This window comes from Ambystoma mexicanum, chromosome 3p, assembly GCF_040938575.1.
Source record: "Ambystoma mexicanum isolate Mex_15411 chromosome 3p, UKY_AmexF1_1, whole genome shotgun sequence".
NCBI classification, from domain to species: Eukaryota; Metazoa; Chordata; class Amphibia; order Caudata; family Ambystomatidae; genus Ambystoma; species Ambystoma mexicanum.
The window spans coordinates 589728829-589744918 of NC_090925.1; the positions used below are offsets into that span (position 1 = coordinate 589728829).

General features: G+C 48.0%; 1 protein-coding gene across 10 annotated transcripts in view; it reads left to right on the forward strand.

Moving 5' to 3' along the window:
• The window catches only part of PKIG (cAMP-dependent protein kinase inhibitor gamma), a 1186538-nt gene extending 1174515 nt beyond the window's left edge, over positions 1–12023 (forward strand). For all 10 annotated transcript variants that reach the window (XM_069651336.1, XM_069651335.1, XM_069651337.1 and 7 more), the window contains one exon: positions 11074–12023. In XM_069651336.1, coding sequence (XP_069507437.1) covers positions 11074–11153 — 80 coding nt within the window. In that variant the 3' untranslated portion in view covers positions 11154–12023. The remainder of the gene's footprint in view (positions 1–11073) is intronic.
• The last annotated feature ends 4067 nt before the right edge of the window (positions 12024–16090 follow it).

The following is a 16090-nucleotide window of genomic DNA, read 5'->3' on the forward strand; positions in this document are numbered from 1 at the left end:
TGTTCAGTTGGTATCCGTGGACAGGGAAACCATCACCCAGTTGCTGGACACAATCTAAGGTGACACAGCTAGCCGAATTGCCATCAGCACCGCTGTGCCCCCACTCGTGAAGCTTGTGTCAGTCCTACAATACCTTGGAACTTGCAGCTTCCAGCACACAGTTGCCATGATGCATGGTATGGCCCAGTCCACATTCAGTGCCGTGCTGGGCAGGTGCTGGATAAACTGCTGCGCCATGTGAATGAACACATAGCATTGCCCACCACCCCGACAAAGTTCTATGCCATTGCCCAAGTCCCGAAGTTATTGCAGCCATAGACTGCACACATGTTGTACTGGTAGCACCCCGGGAATATGAGGCAGCCTACAGGAATCGGAAGCATTTCCATTCTCTCTATGTGCAGGTGACCTTTATCCCAGACCTGACTATCAGCCACTGCTGCGCTCGCTGCCCAGAATCCACCCACGTATCCATGTTGTTGCGCAACAGCACACTGCCAGCCTACATGGAGAGGCACCGAGCCCAACAGACCTGGATAGTGAGGGAGTACAAACCCTGCCTGAAATGCATGCCAAAGTATGCCAAATGTAGGGGGGGCAGACCCACAGGAATCGTTGCATGCCACCAGGAGACACGTCCAGCACCATCACAGCACCAGTTTCATGTATATTTGTCACACAAGGACACCTGCACACAGCCACCACACCTGAAGGTGATGGGCACACACTTGTGAAATCACCATAACATATGGGACCACAACATTCACAATGCACCTTGTCTGTGTTGTAGTGCTGCTTCTCACCCAGGGCACCGCACAGGAATGCTAAGTGAGAAGAATACAATACCCATCCACAAAACCACTGTAGATCTGGAAAATTCACAACCATAAATATCCCTGAGAGAGTGGCCCCTGAATGCCCATTTACATGCATGCAATTAAAAATATTGTGCCATGTAGCTAACGGCACACCAGCCACTGAGACAGCCACAACCCAATACAAAGGAACATTGGCTGTGAACAGGCAGACTTAACGGGAGCCTCATCCTGACGTAATGGATACATCCCTGTGCCAATCAAACCCAGTGGTGGTGCATGTACAAAGTTGGCTACAAGGCACATGGCGCACATTGCAGAGCAAACCCTGGGCACATGAAAACACCATAATCAAAGGACAAGTGATAACATGGCAGTACTTGTTGAGCATGAGTGTTCCACACAATTCCATACACATAGTCCATCATCCACTGCTGCAAGTCCATTAACACCAAGTGCATGTAAATATAACCTGCCACAGAACACCTGACTCAATGGCACAGGCAGCATGTAAGGGTTAGCTCATGCATGTCCCCAAAGATGATGGCTGTATACCAATGAGACAATCGCACTGCATGTACCCGTTGCACCCATAGATGACCACAGTGCATAGTGTATTTATGCGTATTCCTTGCATATATATATATATATATATATATATATATATATATATATATATATATATATATATATATATATATATATATATATATATATATATATATATAGTGAATGGGTGAGTGATTACATTTTTATAACGCCTTATCGCACCAATCAACTTTGAAAAGATATATAACAAAAAGCAAACTTCATTGGATGGTGAAGAGACAATCATATATATATATATATATATATGGGCTCAGGTGAAGCTGCTGTGGTTATATAATCAAAATGTTTTCTTGTTGTTGACCTTGTAAGTACTCCACGCATTTCCTGCCTTGTTGCCCTTGAAAACATCACTAAACTAGAATGGTACATTTGTATACCCTATAATCCACCATCAGCTTAATAAATCAGTTACCTATTTCACTGCTAATCAAGCCTAGTGTCCACCAACCCTCTGTGTGACAGTCACAGTTAGAATAAACGGCTTGGAAGTGTTCTCCTGTATAGCACCTAGAAGTAGATAAAGTAAATGTCAGCTACACATATTCCATTTTCACCAGTTTCTGGAAGTACAATGCTGACAAAACTGATAGGTGAAGAATGAGTTTTTCTGCAACGCATACACTTCCCTTGGACATCTTCATCTTTGTGACCACTTGCATGCTCTCTGCATGCTGATACTCTCTCTCTCGGCACGCTGTTGCGCTGTCTCTCAGCACGCTGTTGCGCTGTCTCTCGGCACGCTGTTGCGCTGTCTCTCGGCACGCTGTTGCGCTGTCTCTCGGCACGCTGTTGCGCTGTCTCGGCACGCTGTTGCGCTGTCTCTCGGCACGCTGTCTCTCTGCATGCGGTGGTGCTGTCTCTCTGCATGCAGTGGTGCTGTCTCTCTGCATGCGGTCGCGCTGTCTCTCTGCATGTGGTCGCTTGCTCTCTGCACACGGTCGCTAGGTCTCTGCATGCGGTCGCGCTCTCGCTTTCTCTCTGCACATTGTCGCGCTCTCGCTTTCTCTCTGCACACTGTCGCGCTCTCGCTTTCTCTCTGCACACTGTCGCGCTCTCGCTTTCTCTCTGCACACTGTCGCGCTCTCGCTTTCTCTCTGCACACTGTCGCGCTGTCGCTTTCTCTCTGCGCGCTGTCGCTTTCTCTCTGCGCGCTGTCGCTTTCTCTCTGCGCACTGTCACTTTCTCTTTGCGCGCTGTCGCTTTCTCTCTGCACGCTGTCAAATGCTCCGAATGCTCTCTCTGCGCGCTGTCGAATGCTCTCTCTGCACGCTGTCGAATGCTCTCTACACGCTGTCGAATGCTCTCTACACGCTGTCGAATGCTCTCTCTGCACGCTGTCAAATGCTCTCTCTGCACGCTGTCGAATGCTCTCTCTGCACGCTGTCGAATGCTCTCTGCACGCTGTCGAATGCTCTCTCTGCACGCTGTCGAATGCTCTCTCTGCACGCTGTCGAATGCTCTCTGCACGCTGTCGAATGCTCTCTGCACGCTGTCGAATGCTCTCTGCACGCTGTCGAATGCTCTCTGCACGCTGTCGAATGCTCTCTCTGCATGCTGTCGAATGCTCTCTCTGCACGCTGTCGAATGCTCTCTGCACGCTGTCGAATGCTCTCTGTCGAATGCTCTCTCTGCACGCTGTCGCTTTCTCTCTGCACGCTGTCGCTTTCTCTCTGCACGCTGTCGCTTTCTCTCTGCACGCTGTTGCTTTCTCTCTGCACGCTGTCGCTTTCTCTCTCTGCACGCTGTCGCTTTCTCTCTCTGCACGCTGTCGCTTTCTCTCTCTGCACGCTGTCGCTTTCTCTCTCTGCACGCTGTCGCTTTCTCTCTCTGCACGCTGTCGCTTTCTCTCTCTGCACGCTGTCGCTTTCTCTCTCTGCACGCTGTCGCTTTCTCTCTCTGCACGCTGTCGCTTTCTCTCTGCACGCTGTCGCTCTCTCTCGCTCTCTGCACGCTGTCGCTCTCTCTCGCTCTCTGCACGCTGTCGCTCTCTCTCGCTCTCTGCACGCTGTCGCTCTCTCTCGCTCTCTGCACGCTGTCGCTCTCTCTCGCTCTCTGCACGCTGTCGCTCTCTCTCTCGCTCTCTGCACGCTGTCGCGCTCTCTCTCGCTCTCTGCACGCAGTCGCGCTCTCTCTCGCTCTCTGCACGCAGTCGCGCTCTCTCTCGCTCTCTGCACGCTGTCGCGCTCTCTCTCGCTCTCTGCACGCTGTCGCGCTCTCTCTCGCTCTCTGCACGCTGTCGCGCTCTCTCTCGCTCTCTGCACGCTGTCGCGCTCTCTCTCGCTCTCTGCACGCTGTCGCGCTCTCTCTCGCTCTCTGCACGCTGTCGCGCTCTCTCTCGCTCTCTGCACGCTGTCGCGCTCTCTCTCGCTCTCTGCACGCTGTCGCGCTCTCTCTCGCTCTCTGCACGCTGTCGCGCTCTCTCTCGCTCTCTGCACGCTGTCGCGCTCTCTCTCGCTCTCTGCACGCTGTCGCGCTCTCTCTCGCTCTCTGCACGCTGTCGCGCTCTCTCTCGCTCTCTGCACGCTGTCGCGCTCTCTCTCGCTCTCTCTTTGCACGCTGTCGCTCTATCTCGCTCTCTCTTTGCACGCTGCCGCTCTATCTCGCTCTCTCTCTGCAGGCTGTCGCTCTCTCTTGCTCTCTGCAGGCTGTCGCTCTCTCTTGCTCTCTGCACGCTGTCGCTCTCTCTCGCTCTCTGCACGCTGTCGCTCTCTCTCGCTCTCTGCACGCTGTCGCTCTCTCTCGCTCTCTGCACGCTGTCGCGCTCTCTCGCTCTCTGCACGCTGTCGCGCTCTCTCGCTCTCTGCACGCTGTCGCTCTCTCTCGCTCTCTGCACGCTGTCGCTCTCTCTCGCTCTCTGCACGCTGTCGCTCTCTCTCGCTCTCTGCACGCTGTCGCTCTCTCTCGCTCTCTGCACGCTGTCGCTCTCTCTCGCTCTCTGCACGCTGTCGCGCTCTCTCGCTCTCTCTCGCTCGCACGCTGTCGCGCTCTCTCTCGCTCTCTGCACGCTGTCGCGCTCTCTCTCGCTCTCTGCACGCTGTCGCGCTCTCTCTCGCTCTCTCTCGCTCTCTGCACGCTGTCGCGCTCTCTCTCGCTCTCTGCACGCTGTCGCGCTCTCTCGCTCTCTGCACGCTGTCGCGCTCTCTCTCGCTCTCTGCACGCTGTCGCGCTCTCTCTCGCTCTCTGCACGCTGTCGCGCTCTCTCTCTCCATTGCACGCTGTCGCTCTATCTCGCTCTCTCTTTGCACGCTGTCGCTCTATCTCGCTCTCTCTTTGCACGCTGCCGCTCTATCTCGCTCTCTCTTTGCACGCTGCCGCTCTATCTCGCTCTCTCTTTGCACGCTGCCCCTCTATCTCGCTCTCTCTCTGCAGGCTGTCGCTCCTGCCCCGCGTGCGCAGTCGTTCTTGCCCCCGCGTATGCTCTCTCTCTCTCCACCCCTCCCAACAAACCCTGTGCTCTCTCTCTCTGGCACGGCACTCTTGAAGATATCTCCTTATTTCCTCTTCTTTCATCCTTCCTCTCACACTCAATTTTTCTCTTTCTCGCTCATATTTACTGTTGCTCATCATCGGCACCCTTTATCAATGGCTTCCTCCATTACTCTTATTCTCCTTCTCATTACATTGCACACCTATCGTGTAATCGTTTAAAACTTTCACTCTCCTCCTTGCACCCTGATGCCTATAAATGCAATATGCAAAGAACAGCAGTAAACGCCAACACTATTGCCAACGCTTATTTTTCTACACTCCTGACTGCATTCACATGTTGATTCAGCTCCCACATGTGTGGCGTTCCTCCTCGACCCGCCACTGTGGGAAGGAAGAGGTGTTAAGAGAACTTTTGGAGCGAGTGGAGGACACAATCCTGTTTTATTGGAGTGATCGTTTTGAAAGAGTAAGAAGGGGAAGAGGAGCGTAGCAAATGCATCAGCTCAAGGACAAACAGGGCGGGAACACACAAACCCGTGGTGCTGCAAAGAAAGGATCACTCCACAACAGGAAAAGAGATGAAAGCACATGCTTTCAAACAGGCCTTTGGCTTGGCAGGATCGTTGTAAAGCACGTGCCCATTAGTTTAAATGAAGCTGGGAGGCCGAACATAACAATCTGTAATTTTTCTGTTTGATGCTAATAGATAGCCTGCCTCCGACACCCTTTTTTCCTCTTTTCTGTAAGCAATGCTTTGACACATAGGTGGCACTCGGGCCACCAAATGCGCCAAAACTACAAACGAAAATAAGGCTTTGTGGCATGTTTTCCAAGTCTCAGTATCTACTGAAGAACACTTTGGTAGGGCCCCCTTCAAGCGTGGCTACCGAAGAGTAACAGTAGGACAGTCGGGGGCCTCGCATTAATGTAAACTGTGAGAGAAATAAGTATACCCCTGCGAGGGCTAGGCTATCTTATTCTGATGGTGTGTGTGCTCTCCTGCAGGTGCAGTGCAAACGTAGGAGGGTTGGGAGAGATGGGAGCTGTGTGGCGCTGCTGCAGGTGGCACAATAAGAGACTTGCTACAGATCTTTCTTAGTGCACCCCAACCACCTTTTGTTTTGTTGCTGCTGGACTCGTAAAAGGTGTGACACACAGCGCAATGTGAGGGAAGGACATGGGGGGAGGGAACGTAAAATGAGAAACTGCGCAGGCAGAAAGTGGTTGTGAGTTCTCCTGTACGCGCTACAGAGGAATAATGGCTATAGATGGGTGTGTGGATCGATAGATTCTGGGGGGTCGACCAGTTATGAAGGCAATATTTTCCACTTCCAGGTACTAGAGTTTTTCATGAGCAGGTCACGCAGCTTTTCCTTTCCCCAGCCAGCGGTGCCTGTTTCTTGTACTCCCATTTTAGCTTCCCAATTCCCCATATCTACTGCAGAACTCTTTGGCAGGTGGTTGTGCGAGATCATTCTTAGATACTACTGTCACTGTAAGGCAGCGGTATTCAAACTGTGGGGCGTGACCCCCTAGGGGTCCACGGGTGCATCCCTGGGAGGCCCTGAGAGCTCTGCATGAAATATAAATGGGTAGGGGTGGCTCACATGGTCGGGCTAAAGCATGAAACTCGGGCAACAATGAAAAAGAGGCCCACAGTTGTAAATGGATATTCATTCCTTTAGTCACAGACTGGGCCTCATTACAACTATGATGGTATGGTAACAACGTAGCGTAAGCTACCGGTCCCGTTGCTACCGTACCGCCATAGTAAGAATTGTGCTCGTGGGTGCCTGACAGCCCGCCAGGTCTGACCTGGCAGGCTGTGCGGCACCCGCTAGCACAGTTCGTCGGATGCACCGGCGTGCATCCAAGCTCCCCTTTCCCATTGAGCCCTATGGGGCTCAAATGGGAATGGGGATCTACCGGTACTGGCACCCGCGAAAGGGCAATTATCAGGTCCGCCTAACTCGGCATGACCTGGTAATTTCCCATTCGCGGGTGCCGGACCTGGATGCAACTCCGGTGGCAGCCGTGCCAGTTTTACCGCCATAGTTGTAATGAAGCCCACTGTTTCAATAGTTCCCAAGGGGGTGCTTTGTGTTAAAATGTAAGTAAATTGTGATATATTCAGCAACAATGGTCAAAATTACTAACTGCATAGTTAAGTAACTCATCAAACTGGTCCACATTGGCCAAAATGGTGGCCCATTTTGACTGGCTCACACTAGCATTTTACATTTTTGATACAGGCATTGCCCTATAGGCCTGTCCGAGCCTGGCGGCTCATCCATAATGGCGAGGGGGTGCCCACCCAGTGGCCCCTCACCCATTATGGAGGAGCTAAGGAGCCAGCCCAGTGAAACAGTGAGCACTCCCTCAGCTGCTTTTTCCAGCTAATGGAGTGCTCCTGGGCTGGGTGAACTGTCAAAGGGAAACACTGTTTCCCTTTGACAGTTCAGTTTAGTTCCCCAGCCGCACATGCTCACTGAGCCATGCAAGTGCTGGGGCGTTTTTGCTTCGCCAGCATTGCATAGCTCATTGGAAATGCTGGCTGGGGCACTGCATGTCTATATGTCCGAGGGGGAGCTCCTGCGCCTCCTCGCACATACGGACAGAGCAGCCTGGAGCAGGCCGTTTCAGCACCCACACGCAGGCCAATGCAGAAGGTACGTTTATGTTCATTGTTTTTATTTAAACATGTGTATGGATGCGTGTATGCTTTTGTTATGAGTGAGTGTATGTGTTACGCTCACCTGGTGTCCACAGGGGCGTTCATCTGGACCGGCCTGATGTTACTTCTTCCAGTGATACTCGGAGCGCCGAGATGACGGAGTGGACCGGGCCACCCAGCTTGGTCTGTGTGGCTCGTATGAATACTCTTCTGTAATGCAGAAAGGGGAATTAACCACCTGTGAGGTTTAAGCTTAACCCCACCTTCTCCCCTTGAATTACTTTGGGACTCCTTTAGATTCTCACCTGATAATCTGGAAAGATGAACTCTCCATCCTGCTTCAAGTGCAGGGGCGCGTAGATAACCAGTTGCCTCACTGGTGTGGGAAGTTGGCGAGTTGCAGACAGAGTTGACTCCGTAGAGGTAATAGTTATAAGAGTTCAAAACGTCTGGAATTCACTCTGTCCAATTCCCCTAGGTTGCCCTTATGGATCTGGAAAGAGTTCACGTGGCAACCAGAGATGCACAGGTAAGTGTTTATAAAATCTGGATTGAAGCGTTTACCGCAACCGGGTAAGTCTGTAGCGGGATGTTTCCCCATAGGGGCCGGGGTGCGGCGGATATGCGGGAAAGGTCGCGCTGACCCGAGATTAGCTGAGTATCCCCGGTGATCTCAAGTAAGTCTTAATATTTGCCTTTGTTGCCTTAGGTAACTCTCTGTTGCTCACCTTATTGTTTTTATGTCCATAGGTGATGAAGAGCGGCCGCGGACTGAAGATGAGCGTGATGGAATGCTGAAAATGGCAACAGGAGAGTTCAGCGCGGCGTTGCAGGAGGCGTGGCAAGAGCGACTAATGGATTCTTTCTTCCAGGTCCAAGTCGGGAAGATGCAGGATTCAGGTGAGTATGAATAAACTCTTGCTGTAACTTTTCCTTCTGTTTTCCTTGCAGGGTTCAGGAGCGGAGTGTAGACGGGCGTGGCAGAAGACTGGAAGCTGCTGCAGGCACGGTGAGCGTTACGCTGCTACTGCAGAATAACGCAAAGCACGTGTGGCTGTCCGGGCGTGGCTTAAATAGCTTTGGAAGAAGTCCCAGGTAAGTATTCTTCCACTGCCCCACCCAGGTAAGAAAATAGTCCCTCCATTAAAATAGTCCCTCCTCAGCCTCATTTGGCTTAGGTCTTCATGCAGCATGGTCTGCATCAGGTGAGTAAGCAGCATGATCTGCTTTAGGTAAGTTCTCATAAATGAGCCTGGCGCCTATGGCGCCAGGACTGACTTTGTTCTTATGAGCCTGGCACAAAGGCGCCAGGACTGCACCCAAACAGCCCCTAACTGGGGCTTTTGGGCATGCTCCAAATGGCGTGATGCCTGCTTCCGGGGCTGCTGGGCCTGGTCTGGTTTCCCGGGGGCAGGCATCATGACAGTATGGTGATGGATGCTGATATGAATGATAGAGTGATTGCTGTATGAATGTGCAGCGCTTTGCATACACACATAATCATGTTGATTGTATTAGGACCAGTGGGGCCCAGGGGACAGGGATGGTATCTTTTTACTGGACATCTATCATTCAAAACTCTCTGCATTGTGCACAAGGCTTTCTGGGGCCTGGGTCTAAAATACCTTCAGCTATCCCTCCGCAAATACCTCACCTCTCAAGCTCTTCGCTCCTCTACCTCCAACTCCCTCAGGGTCAGTCGTTTTTCAAAGAAACGAGCTGGGGGTAGATCTCGGTCTTCAGCTGAGGCCTGCTTCTGGAACAGCCGCCCTGTCACTCTAAAACTTGAGGAGAACCATCTCCGGTTCCGGAAGCACCTCAAGACCTTCCTCTTTTCTTCTGCCTTTGCTCACCCTCTCCCCTGCTGATCTGTTCTCTCTTGGCATTGTGCACCTGGCCACCCTCTGTCCTCCGGGACCAGGTACCTGCTCACCCTGCAACCCTCCCACACTGTCTCTGGGCCACCCCTTGCACTGGGGCCTGTATCTGTACCCATACAGACCCCCCACTTTTTTCTTCCTGCACTTATCAGGCTTACCCTGTCTGCTGCCTTAAACGTAGCACTTGCAAATTGCTGGCTGCACTACCACTGTTTGGTGCCTTTATTATTTATTTATTGTTATTTATCTGTTTCTCCTATGCTTTGCACTTTCCACTTCTCCCCCTTCCATGCACTTTTCCCCTCTCCCATGCACTTGCGCATTGTCAATGTCACTAGGCCTAGTAAGATCGCCATTTTATTCTCCTCTGTTCCCCTCCCTTGCCTTGTCGCACTCTGAAACACTTGTGTACGAGCGCGATAGAAATAAAATATCAATATCAATGCCTGCCCCCTGGGTCCCCCAGCACCAATCGCAAACTGTTTGGCCATTTACCCATTTTTTTGTTGAAAGTATGCTCTACAATGCAACATTTTAAACCATTAGTTAAAAAAAATTCACAGGGGGAACCCCCCTCCCCCCACCCCTGAACCCTCCTTTATTGGTTCGGGCTCCCTCACTATGCTTGGTCGGTATGGCATTTTTGGGGGAAATAGTTATGCCCCTCCACTTAAAAAAAATCACCAGCCGCCACTGGCCCTCAGACTGTGTTCGGAACGGGATGGGGGGGAACCCAGGAGCACAATGGGCAGGAACCATGAGATAGTGGTGGGAGCAGAATGGGGAGACCCCAGGATGTGTGATGGGGTGGGGAGAGACCAGCGACTGGGTAGGAGTGGGATGAGGGAGCCCAGAGACTGTGATGGGAGCAGGTGACGGCACACAATATATACTGTCCATTTGGCTTTTCTGGAGGGTCCCGACGTGCCCAAATTTTGCTCAGGGGGAAACAAGCTGGATTATCCGATGCAGCAGCTTCTCCTTCCCGACTCTGCATGCACCACCGGCTGCTGCTTTCTTAAAAGGTATGGCTAGAGTTATAGGAATAAAGGACTGAAAGCAACACAATAAAACATTAAAATAAGCGTCGTGTCATGCAGCACTTTGGTGAAAAAGTAGCAAGCAGCAGTAAAACAAAAGATACTTTCAAAAATCACTCACTAATCTCTCCTCAATTTAGTTCGTTCCACTGTCCCTTACAAAATGCCTGCTGCAGTAACAAAGCTTACAGCATGATGCGCTGGTTATTCACAACAGTGTGGTGAATTGACAACAGTGTGCCTCTCTAAGATGAAGCTTGGCCGAAACCATTGTTTACAAGACCACTCACTATAATGGAAATGGATCTCAGCTTGGTTTTTCGCCGTTACGGCTCTAATACGTGTGGAACTTCCAGATATGGTTCCCTGTGACTATTTTCCTGTGCCCATTGTTTGCCAGTAACTACCCAATTGTATTCGCATTTCATAATTCTCATAAGCCATTTTCTCTGTAGTTCCGTAGTGCATTCCAAAGTACCCACGAAGTTACAATGTCAAACTTTGAACCCACTTTGTTAACCAATGAACTCTGTAATTGTGGAAAACGGTTGCAATAAATACTGTTTTAGATTTCTGTTCCTTTGTTCTAAACTTTCCTAACACTTGAACTATTGGTGTTGTTTCAGAAACCCAAGAGGGTGCCACAGGGGCTAATCCTGGACCAGTGGAAAGACCTGAAGGCCAAGATAGCAGCTCTGCGTCATGAGTTCTTCCATGGAAACAAATGGATTACTTCATTCAGGATAGGATGTCTTGACAACACTCTTCTGCCAGAGAGCAAAGCAATAAGCCTATTCCTATTCAGAAAACAATGGAAGGTGACAATTTGGCTCTGAGAAGCTAGCATGCAGTTGCACTCCGCAGGACTCCTCAGAAGAGCTTGGCTGTCCAAGAAACTGAGAACGCTAGTGACCACTCAATGTTTTTTTGCTCATTAGTTTAGAATGGGTTACATTAAACTTGCCTTTGATATACATGTTCCACTGCAGAAAAGATATGCAATTTTAATGTGTATATTATTCCGACATGACACTAAAATTGCATAAAGGTACATTTTATACATTGTACGCTTGGAATATTTATGAATGTGCCCCACATACTAGATTGTTTTCCCCTTCCTTCGCTATTCTTCATTTCCTTCAGTTGTCTCCTCTTTAACAGACGAGACACTTTGTATATTGTTATGGAAAGGGAGACCGGATTTACATTGTACACCTGCTCTAACGTTTTCAGCTGCCGTTGAGCACTGCCTTATAGGATCATAAAGGACCAAAACTCAGTCGGATGTAACCTTCAAACCGATGGAATGCGCCTTAAAAACGCTGCATAAACTGCCAAACATTCACATTTTATTTCAATTTTAATGTGTAGATATTTAAAAACAATGGTATATTTTGTCGGGGTTGGATTTGAAAATATTGCATTTATCTATGAATCTGACATTTCTTCACAGGTATTTATTGAATTTCATAGTTTATAGCAGAGTTTTTTGTGTTACAAGTACTTAATGGACAATAACGTTCTTCCTTCTGTTTGAGAGATGACAAAACACTTGAATAAACAGTTTTTGTGTTTGCGATTGCCTATTTTATATTTGCAGCATATAGCATACTGCTCCCACACCGATTTGGCTGATGTTGAAGTAACACTGTCTTCAAGCTACAACCACAATACCACCACCACACTTTGCACTTAAATGCTTCTTCCAAAGAAAATGACAGAGGACTTCGCCTCATTAAGAATTCGGTTTGAAAGGTATTGAAACAAGTCCAACACTTTCAAGGGATCCAGCATCTCATTTGAGAGATCTTTTTGGAAATGAATGGACTATTAGAGTGGACATGTGCCACTTGATCAAAGGTGCCAGTTATCATTTCTTGGTTGATTTATTTTGGATGCTGCAATGCAAACTGAAATAGTGACCTTTCCATGTGGCACCAGATCACCAGTAGTTTGCCTTGAAGATGCCTTGAAGATGTCTGCCTACCCTCTGCTAGAGAAAGGATGTGTGAATGATAGTTCAGTGTGTTGAGCCTTCACCCGTGGTGTCTGTATTGCTTCTGCATCGTCACTGATACGATTTCCGATGCAGTCAATCCAAGTTTTCAAAGTTAATAAAATGAGTACTGATATTGTATAATGTTTTATTAAACAATGTCCTGTGTAAAGAACTTGGGATAAGCGCACAATGCGGAAGACCGTTTTTTTTAATGACGAAGCTCATTCAGGCATCATTTGATGTACTTTAGGTACTTCCTTTTTCTTAGTAGTGAAAAATTGATCTTGTCCCTTTTTCCCTTGGTGAACAATTAGTATTACATTTCATGAAAGGTGAAGAATGCAGCAAATATCACAATGGCATACAGTGATGAGGGTAAAGTGGGGTTAGGGAGGGACAAAGGAGAGTAGTGCCATCTGCTTGCACAGTGTACTCGCAAACAGAGGTTCCTAACGCAATGGCAAAGTAAAGCAGGACTAATGAACAAGCGGGTGATGTTACCCATTTTAGCTTAGAAAGGCTTGGTCAGTGCAGGTATTTTGGTATTGCCTCTTTTGCTTTGTTCTCCATGGTGGATGGGTTTGAAGAAAGTACAAAGTAAAATATTATGGAGTGTGCTCCAATTAAAATGTATGAGAAGCTGCGGGGGACATGTAGTTAGGAGCGCCTAGGTTGCCTCATATCACTGAGGAGAGCAGAGTTGATCTGGGAGCTGTGATTGAGTAGATTGATATTCTAAGAAAGCTTACGCATGATACCCAAGTATCCTTTGAAAGTTCCAAAGCAGACTTCCAGTTTTCAGTAATGGGCTGGTCTGCTGTTCATATAAGCAACCCCAGTAATTTGCTGATTCTTTAGATATGCACAATATGTGCTGATTTTTAGAAGTTTTATTTTTAGGAAATTGCCTTCCAGAATGGTGAGAATGTTTTTATGTTTAACCCTTCTTTGGCCCAGAATTTATATGTATGGGTACTCATATAGCATATGTTTGAGGGATCTGATAGAGAAGTCTCAATATTTGGGGTAAGAATATAATCCAATTCTGAAAAGGTGTTGAGGAGCTTGTGAAGAATATACATGTGGTGTGGTGGGTCAAGAGAAGGAGGCAGACCAAGTAGTAGCATTTCAAATGTGTTTCTTTATTCAAATGATAAGGAAAAGGCCTTTCTATCCTTATTTTGTGGGTTTCCCTACCTAACACAAAACTAACTATGGTGCTTGTCAATGGTCTTTCTTGACCCTACCACTAAGCAAAACAACACAAAAAGTCCTGTAGAATTACTCCCTTCTCCCGGACGGGCTTTGTTAACTTCAGCAGCTTAATATCAAATAGTTGTGTGGTAATTTCCTGTACCAGTTCCTTCATTTCTTTTAGGGGACTCTTCCACCTCCGGGCTGTGCCCTTTTAAGTGTTCCATGGTTTCTCAAATTAGGGCATTTACCCTTATCCTCAACTGTAATATGACATGGCATTTATAACACACCTATACACAAGTGTTTCAAGGCGTGAAACCAATGGCCCTTTATAGGTAGCATATTGTGCAGTAGGTCGGATGTAGTGTCATTACTACACCAAATAATCAAACCAACTCAGGAAGATGGCAAAGTGCATTCACATTTTTATGATCAATTATCTAAAACGGGGAGTTTCAACGGACATCGCACAGCATATCTCTCAAAGCATTTCATAAAAGATTTCACTTGTATAGTAAAAAATCTGTCATGTGACGTCATACTATGTGGCAAGTAAGAAATATCTACGGGGAGTTGTGTTTGGCTCAAGGGGAACATAGAAGTATACTTTCTATAAGGGATCAGGTTGTGATTGGGTCTCTACAGTAGGGTGGACAACTCATGCCCACCCCTAGTGCAAGTCATCTTTATTAGTAAATAGATACACGGTTCATTATTGGCTATCAAACTATAAGGCTCTTCAATATATGGCCTTCTACAATTGGTTGGCACACGTGTGCCCTTCTGGAACATTCGGCTCACTAGCAGCATGTAAGCTCGTACACCACGTGTCAGGGGGTGGACTTGACCATGTGTCCCCACCCAATTAGCCCAACATCTCATCACCCATGCCTTCTGCCATGCAGATTGTCTTTGAACTTGGGCTTGCAAAGTATCCCTGTTCCTGAGAATATATGGGAGTGCAAGCATGTGCTAACTTAAGTCTAGTGCTGCATGCCCACTTCTATTTCCATCTTTAGCCCACGTGACCGGAGACTGCAATTCGGCCTCTTTCCTAGCATTTAATTTTATTAAATGATTAAACTTGCCACTCATGGTGTTCTTTCTTTGCACCTTAACAAGGGATGAATCAGCGTCTCACGCTCACTGTTCTTCAAGGATAGATAACTAGTTCTTGGCTGCTTCAGACTTGACACCAGGCCAGGCAGCTCTTCTCGGCCTTTCCAGGATCTCAGCTGTTGGTTTGCTGCGACACAGCTTCAGCCTTTTATCCATAGGTTTGAACTTACTAAATTGTGACACCAATGTCCACCTTCTATATAATGGCGGGACCGCCTACACTCTATTCACTACTAGAGGGTATAGCTACCCTCTAATATTACTTAATCTACTTGCATTGCTGCTTCTGTACAGTTATTGAACGATTTGCATTGTCTGCAGTGCTCTTCACACGTGCAATCCTTGTCTCGTATACGAGGGTTTACTCAATTCTTTACTTCGTCATCAGGTTCTATAAGGTCCATACATTATCTTCGTCAGCGAGTCTTCTCAGTGTGTCGCGCTTTATCCTTGTGACTTCATCAACTTCTCTTCCTCTCATTGTCATATTCCTTCGGGGACCTCTTTCCAAGGATGATACATCAGATAGGGTTTTCTTAGTGAATACCTTTTCTCGTGAAGGATCTCCGGAATAGTCATAACCATTGGTGTAGTGCATTTCTGGCTTCCAGCATGTAGGAAGGAGGGGACGGGACTTCCTGCAGAGGCATTCGGCTGCTCCTCTACAGTAACTTGCAGTTTCTCTGTAACTTGCAGTGTCTCTATATAACTGTCTGTCTGTACTGGGTTGTTGTGATCTGTGTTCATCACTTGTGTTGGTGCTGGGAGGAGTATGTTTAACCCAGTAGTTATCTTCAGTCTTCTTAGTACTGGGAACAAGTTGTATTGGCACAGTAGTTATCTGAACTCTTCTTTGTACTGGGACGAGTATGACTAGCCAAGTCATTATCGGAACTCTTCATAGTACTGGGACAAGTATAATTAACCCATTAATTATCACCACTGTTTTAGTACGGACACAAGTATGATTAACCCTGTGACTATCTTCACTCTTCTTAGTGCTGACATGAGTAGGATTACTATACTTGTTAAATTACTCTTCGTAACCATGACCTGTCCAGTTATTGCAATTATAGTATTCACCCTAGTCTCCCACTCACCTCTTTTTGAATGGGAGTGAGTCAGCAGGTCAACGTTCACTCATCCTTCCTCGTGTGTGCTCTGCAGCTTTGTGGAGCAAATGCTTCAGCGCTCTCAGCATTGTTTAAGGACGGCAGGGTCCAACTCTCCTGGGTCGACCACTGCTTCTTCTGCCCTCTGTGTGCTTTCTTCTCTTGCAGGTTGGCTGAATCCTCTCGAATGAGAATCCCCCTTTTTTTCAGCAACTT